Consider the following 7,986-nt stretch of genomic DNA (forward strand, 5'->3'; position numbering starts at 1 on the left):
CATTGTGCCCTTGCTGATGCTATTTCTCCATCTAGTATGCTAGTTTCTATTCCTACCCCTAGCAATACCTATCCAATTCCTTCCTGCCTTCAAGAACGACCTTCCTGATTGGCCAAGTTTCTCTCAAATCCAATCACACATTTTAAAAAAATATCTCATGCAGTTATATTCCACCTCTAGACAAGAATTTCCTTGAGCGCAGGGAGCATGTGTTAGATATCTTTCCCTCTGAGCATTGACCAGAGAGCTCTCTACTTGATCAGGAGTGACTACTTCAGCACAGGCAGATGAGGACAGTGCTGTCCAAGTGCTGAAGTCACATACACCTTGGCAAAGTGGGAGTGAGGCAAACTTCTAGGGGCACCTTTGATTCTTCCTCTCTAACGCTAACCACTCCCCCATCAAGTTCTGTCAGCTCTACTTCTTGCATTTGTCCTTTTTCTAATCAAAGCTTCATCATCTCTAGTCTGGACTATTTTAATAGCCTCATAATTGGTCTTCTTGTGTAGAGTCAGTGCCCACTTCATCCTTCCAAGATCCTTCCAAATAATCCTCTTAATTTACAGAAATTATAAACTCCTTAGGCCAAGAATGATTACATTTTGCTTTATAATCCAAAGTGTCACATTGCTTCCTTTTTCAAAAAAACCATATGTAGCTCACTATGGTCAGTCATTTAAAGCTCTCCACAATCTGACTCCAACATTTACCAGGCTTATTGCACATTAGTGCTCCTTCATAACACTACTTTCAAGGCAAGGGGGCTTTTTTTACTTGCTATCTTGTCTCCCACCTCCAGGTATTCATGCAAGCTGCCCTCCTTGCCCCTCTCTGCGGTGTGACCTTTGGGAAACAATCCCTAATTCCTCCAGGTGCTGGAATTCTCTCCCTCCTCAAATGACCATTTCAAGTTTTAGAGCTGGAGGGGACCTTTGAGCTCATAAATCCCTTCTTTTTATAGAGGAGGAAACTGAGGCCCAGAGAGGTAAAGAAAACTGCCCATGGCCACAAAGTGGCAGTGTCAAGATTAAACCTATGTCTTCTGACTCCAAATCACTGCACTCCAGCTGAATATAAACTTCCAAGGTTTGTTTCATTTTTGTCTTTGTACAGTGCCTGGTCTGTAATAAATACTTGAGACATTTGCTGAATTTAATCACAGCCACTCAAAACAAACCAGCCCAATAATCCACACAGGGAAAAATAAAAGGAAGAAGAAACTATCACTAGCTAGATTTTAATGTGTGGTTTAATGGGCATCCCAATGAGTAATTCTATCAGTACTTATATCTTGGAAATGTATTGTAGTGGGATGACAATCCAGGCCAATGGTGAATAAGAGAAGGATATAAGGCTGGGCTGCTTTGGAGAAATTCTCTAGGACATTAAAAGATCCAGCTGTCTCTGACAAAAAAATCGATCTTTTTAACCTCGATATTGCTCCCTTGATGCAACATGGCTACAAATCTTAGAACACTACCATTGTTAAAGAATGTCAATGTCTGTCACCCAAAAGAGACATACATGGTGGGCCTAAGTCAACTTTGGACAGACTCATGATGGTATAGAGTGTACCTCACATCTTCTCCAGCAACCTCCATAGTGCTCTGCACATTTAAGGTTCTTATTAATGTTCTTTGAATAAATGAAATGTTATCAATAAAGACTGGAATGTTGACATGGGAATAGGAATTTGAAGATCTTCCCTGCCCCAACCTCCCCCTCCTTCGAAAGTAAACTCTGTCCCCTAATAGGCTGAATGTAATCACATAGAGCCTGTGATGGAGGGAATTTACTGAAGGGTAGAGCAGAGCTACAGGAAGCTTCCCTGCTGTGAAGATAAACTCTGCCTCCTAATAGGCTGAGTATAGTCACATGGAGTCTTTGGTGGGAGGAGTTTGATGAAGGGAAGCAGAGCACACAGGAGGATGGTAGTCAGAGCCAGAGAGATGGTGGGATAGAGAGGAGGCTCAGGCAAGGAGAGAGAGAGATATGTGAGTAAATATTGATCTAATATTGGTTTGTGGGAAGGCTGAAGTATGGCATAGCTCTCTGTATTGTTATGGCTTCTGTCTAAATAAGTGCATCAGTTCTGTCCTCTATCTGGAGAATCTGTTCTATTTTGTAATCAAACGTCATATGATATTTATAGTCACAGTCTTTATTGTGATCATGGGCACTGCAAATATTGCATTGGCACTACACTGAAATAAAATATGTAATTAAGGAAATGTATGATCAGAAAAGGAAGTGGGCCAGTTATGAAATAAGAGTAGAATTGGACAGTCTGAGAGCTTCTCCAATAGCCACTATGTGTTTAAAATTCCTAGAAGAAGGTCCCCAGGGCACCAGATAAGCCCCCAAAGGCAAGAATCATGCAAAAGAAGAACGGTTGGATGGATTGCAAGGGAGGCCACGCCTGAATTAATAAAATCACAGATCCATTTCAGTTGCTGGGTCTCTTTGTTTTTCATTGAGGCTATTACAATTTTTTTTCAAAATACACTTGTAAAAGAAAATTAGGGAAATAATATTTATAGGATTTCTGAGGGAAAAGATGATATCTCTCTAGTCCTGGCTCACAAAATGAAGTTAATTTATCAAATATTTGAAAACTTGACAGAAATAAATAAAATGTAATTTCATATAAACAGACAGAGATACCCTTTGACCCAGCAATATCATTTCTAGGTTTGTATCCCAAAGAGATAATATAAGTGGGAGGAGGACCCATGTGTACAAAAATATTTATAGCAGCTCTTTTTGTGGTGGAAAAGAATTGGAAATCAAGGGGATGCCCATTAATTGGGGAATGGCTGAACAAGTTGTGGTATATGCATGTTATGGAATACTATTGTGCCGTAGGAAATGAGGAGCAGATGGACTTAATAACCTGGAGAGACTTATATAAACTGATGTTGAGTGAGAAGAACAGAACCAGGAGAAATCTGTACACAATTACAGACACAATGTATGTGTGATGACTAACCTTGATAGACTGGGTTTCTCTCAGCAATGCAAGGTTATGAGACAACTCCAAAGGACTCGTGATGGAGACAGATGTCCACATCCAGAGAAAGAGCTGCAGAGTCTGAATGCAGAGTGAAGCAAACTACCTGCTCTCTGTCTTTTTCTTGTTTGGTTTTGTTTCCTCTTTCCCACTGTTCATTCCATTGGTTACAGTCCTTCTTTACAACCTGACTAATGTCTAATGTGAAGGTATTTGTAGAACCTATACTTGATTGCATGCCGCCATGGGGGGTGGGGGAGGGGAACAGGGAGGGGAAGAAAATTTGAAACTCAAGGGACTGTGGAACTGAATGATGTAAACTAAAAGTAAATAAACAAATTAATTATTTTTTTTTTTAAAGAGAAAGACTAGACTTTTGATGGCACTGTTAAGGAGAGGGCTTAGCAAGGAAACTCCTACTGACCAAGGTCACAACAAAGACTCTTAGAGATGAGGAACAAGGGGGAAAGGGATTTGTATGGGTCAGAGGTCAGTCTTGGCTTTTCAACTAGCCTCTAACCATGGTGTAATCATGCTTCTCATAAGGGGAAGATGAAATTAAAAATAAAAACACTAAAAGTGAAGGAATCATTGACCCCTTTTCAAAATGCTACACTATGTGTGTATGTGTGTGTGTGTGTGGGGGGGTGATAAGAATTCCTTCGTCCTCCAAGGGAGGATTAGAGCTGGCCTTTTGGAGCTGATCCTTCCACTGCCTTCTGTCATACACCCCCCCACACACACCAAAGAAGGGGCAGATGAACATAATCATTCTCACCCATCTTACCTCCGGGTCTTGAACTCCCAAATATCCTGATCTGATCACAGTCTCCTGCCTCCTCCCCCGTTCCTTTACACGTCTACTGAATCTCATCAGGTCCCCTGTCCCATGGTCCTATTCTCCTACCCTCACTTATATTCTGCCCTTAAATTTTCTTCCTAATCAGTTTCAAAGGCATGACCAGCCATTTCAACGTAGCATTTCACTGTCATCTATACCAATGACACGAACCTTGGCATCATTTAAGACTGAATAACTCCCATGGGCCAATTTCTCTGCCTCACTCCTCTGGTTTTTTTCATTATTCCTTCCTACTGCAGCCACTCTTCCTTGGGCTTTGCTAGAGAAGGTCATCCAAAAGGTTCCATGGCAAATTCATCCCATATCACCTCATCTGGGTCCCCATGGCTGAACCTTCACAATTTTATTTTCCTCTTCTCTACACATTCACCACTCTCACTGTTCAGCCCCTTTTCTGTATTTTTTGAGCCGCATGTTCTGTAACCCCTGTTTCTCTCTCTAAGCAGAAAGCTTTCCCTCCCAATTTGCTGATCAAGGCAGTATTATCCTTTTATTTATGATTTTTATTTGAGTTAGAGCTACAAGAGATCTTAGAGGCTATCTGTACAACTCCCTAAATTTACAAATAAGGAAACTAAGGCCCAGAGAGCTGATGTGACTTAACATCACAAAATCATAGGATCACAGAGCTGAAAGGAGACTTGGAGCTCCCATCATTTTAAAAAAGAGGAAACTGAGGCTTGTAATGGGAATGCAAATTTGGAAGATCTTCCCTGCCCCTAGGCTAAAGTGCACCAGAATCCTGGGGAGGGAGGCTTGTTTTTCAGTAGATACTTCTTGATTGGCCAGTGAGTCAATAAGGTTGTTACATTCTCTGAGCCAGGAGAAGGCTATATAAGCCCTGATGTGTAGCTTTGTTTTGGGACTCACTTTGAGAAGTATTCTGTGATTTGATCTGAATTCTGGGAAGCCGTTGTTGAGAGTCCCCCGGCTTTGAAAAACCCAGAATGTGGAAACCCAGATGTTGACTGGGTATGGATGTAATGGTTGGACAGTTTGGAAATCTGTCTACTTGATCTGTTAATGTCTTGATAATTCTGTCTGTATACTTTGAGGTTCAGGGTGCTGACCTTTTCTCCTGAACAAGGTAAACGATATATGTCTGACTGATTAAAGCTTGTTAACCCATTTTGAGTTGCTTTCCTTTAACAAAGCAGATACAAGAACCTGTGGTAGCTGCAAACCCTGAGGACGCCTGGGGTGCTTGCTGCTACAAGGCTTGGTGGAGTTAGTGATTTGCCCAAGATTACACATGTAGTAAGAGGCAGAGCTAAGATTCCCAAACAGGTATTCTTCCTCCGGAAAAAAAAAAAAAAAAAAAGGTTCTTTCCACTGTACCACACTGCCTCCTCAAGGAGATCAAGGAAGTGGGGGTTCCCTTTGTTCGATTTGGTTTTTCCTCTTTTAATTTGCACAATGAGGGGGGTACATGGGTAGTGGGAAAGCCATATTAATTTTAAAAAACTACTTCTTTGAAAAAAATTTCTTTTAAGGATTCTACAAGTCTCTGTTTCAAAAGAGAGATCGGCTATCTGAGAGAAATACTTATTCCCTATCTGCCACACTTTAGAGCTTCTCTCTCCATGCCCACTTGACTCTCCTTCCCTCCAACTCCAAACAAGGAGGTGGCTTTCCACCTGGAATTTCCTTCCCATGCTATCCTGCTCTGCCAACATGTGGTTCCATCTGCCAGATTTCCTCTCTTCTTGTATCTTCCAACTGCCTTCAAATGAACTCTTCACCTCAGCCTATAAACATACGCTGGTATCTCATAGTAACACTTGCCCTTGACCCTCCCATCCCCTTGTACCATCTGATGTCTCCTCCTTTGCATGAACCAACTGCCTCCTTTTGCCCCCCATCTGTCTAGTTCCACCTCCCTACTCACTCTGGACTTTCCTATAATTTGCCGTCAGTTCCCACCACTCTGGTGACCTCAGAGAGCTGTTTCAACAATGAGTTTCTAAGGGCCAAATCCAGTAGCCTTTTCTGAGCTCTTTTTCACCTGGATAACTATGTGACACCATTGGCCAATCCTTCCTTTTTCAAACCCTTTTTCCTTGATGCTGTCTTCTGGCTCCTCATCTCCCCTGTCCTTCTCTGTCTCCTCTTCCAGATTCTCTTCTTCATTCTTCCCTTGTACACACGGATTCTCCAAAGCTCTATCCAGGATCCTTTTACCTTCTCTATACATCATCTCCCTTGGGGATCTCATGGCTCTAGTTCAGGCCTTCCTTGAGGCCTTGTGGTCTAGTTTACCATTTCCTAGACTACTAGAATGCAACCATGCTGAGGTCAGGGATTGTCTGTGGTGGTATTTATGCTGTCTCTGGCACCTAGCACAGTGCCTGGAAAAGAATGGATAGTTCATACACGCTTGACTGATTTTTAAAATTCTTTTAGTGACATATGATAGGTCTCGTAGGAAGTTTTAAGCAGGAATGACGTAAACAGTTGATTTCCAAAGAAGAGTAGGGAAGAATCAGAGAGAACAAGAGACGGGCATTCAGAGCTAGAAGGAATATTAAGGATTATAAGGCGAGCCAAAGAGCTGGAGTAGAACAAGTCACATGAATAAATGTTGATACAAATTGTAGCTAGGAGGTGGAAGAACATGTATGTATGGTTCTGCTCCGATATATGGTAGGAAGGAACTCGTGATCTGTTAAATGAAGCTCACAGAAACCAAACAGCAAAACTGCCTTACAGGTCTGCTGGAAAGGACCCCAGAGGTCACTCCAGAAAGCCAGGCCATAAGCTGTCCCCTGGCTGCTGCTTCGAGATCTCCAGGGCAGCCCAGCCCACTTTGGCACAGCTCTCCTTTCTGCCTCCTTTCCATTCCCCCTTTGCTTCTGTCCTTTGGGGTCCTCTCCCACTGTGACAGTCCCACAGATACCTGGAGAAAGCTAATGCCTCCCTCAAGAGGCCCCTCTTCTCTAGGCTCTCAACATCACTAGTCCATTCCTTCACCAGGCTCACAGGAGCTCCAGACCCTTCATAGGAACCCCTTGACCTCCAGGTTCGGGTCTTGTCCAGCTTGTCAACACTCAAGCAAGGACCGAGCAGAGACTTCACCTCGGAAAGTCCTTCAGGGAGGCCCACTCACTCACGGCTGAGATGAGTCTGAGAGAATGTCTTGAGGCAGACAGAGGGAACTGAAGCCCCAGGGCTTCACACGGCTATGAGTCAAGGGTCGAACTTGAACTCAGATCTTTGTTACTCAAACCCACTACTTATCCAAGATGGTTCTGAATTCAATGGACCCAAAGAATAATGCAGGGAAAAGAGCCTGGACTGGGGGTATGAGGATCTGGGTTCAAATCCTAGCACTCTCCCTTTGCGCGTGGTCTTTGGCCTCAGTTTTTCTTGTCGCACTAAATGGGCCCCGAAGTCTCTCCCAACTCTAAGCCTACGCTCCTGGGATGTCTTGTCCTGGGAGGAGGGGAGGGCCCCGCGGTGGCTGCAGAGAAAGACTCCGAGCCCGAGGCCGGAGCGCTCTCTCCTGGACTGTCCCCTCCGCCCCGCTTTGTCCCTGCTCCTTGCTGCCGCCCGGGGAGCTTGTGGCGCACTCGAAGCCCCAGCTCGTCTTCGTGGGCTGGGCCGCTCCCCGCCCCCCCGCAGGTACTCACGCGTTAGACATGGGGAGGCCGGGGGCCGCTCCCGAGGGGCGCAGAGCTCCACAGTGGGTCAGGCCGGGCTGGGCGCTCCTCGGGGAGTCCGCACGTCGTGGACACACGGACAGGAGCCCACGGGCGCCTTGCAGCCTCAGCTGCTCGGCAACGGATGCTGCGCCTGCGGTCTACACACTCCCTGCCTCGCTCCCTCCCTCTCCGCGTCCTGCCGGCCCCATGGTTACTATGGAGACGGCGCCTGCGCGGTGCGGGCGGGATGAACCATCCGACCACAGGGTGGGGGGAAGCGGCTCCCCTCCACCGGAGGTGCTTAGTCCAGCCCTGCCTGACCCCGCCCTTAGCCCCTCCCCCTCCCTGGCCCGCCCCCAGAACTAGTCCATTTCTATCCTTGTAGGGGAAGGTTTAAGCAGAATAAAGTGGTGGGCGTGGTCTCGATTTGGGGGGAAATCCTTAGTCTGTGTTAGTAATGATGTGATTAATGT

General features: G+C 45.1%; 1 protein-coding gene across 1 annotated transcript in view; it reads right to left on the reverse strand.

The window, feature by feature from the left end:
- Nucleotides 1-7,729, reverse strand: part of IQCA1 (IQ motif containing with AAA domain 1) — a 247,156-nt gene extending 239,427 nt beyond the window's left edge. Inside the window, exon 1 of the mRNA XM_069103144.1 lies at nucleotides 7,502-7,729. Coding sequence (XP_068959245.1) covers nucleotides 7,502-7,512 — 11 coding nt within the window. The 5' untranslated portion in view covers nucleotides 7,513-7,729. The remainder of the gene's footprint in view (nucleotides 1-7,501) is intronic.
- Nucleotides 7,730-7,986: the final 257 nt, after the last annotated feature.

The sequence above is a fragment of the Petaurus breviceps genome, unplaced genomic scaffold (assembly GCF_028583685.1).
Source record: "Petaurus breviceps papuanus isolate PSGF00001 unplaced genomic scaffold, PetGlider_PUasm1.0 567, whole genome shotgun sequence".
NCBI classification, from domain to species: domain Eukaryota; kingdom Metazoa; phylum Chordata; class Mammalia; order Diprotodontia; family Petauridae; genus Petaurus; species Petaurus breviceps.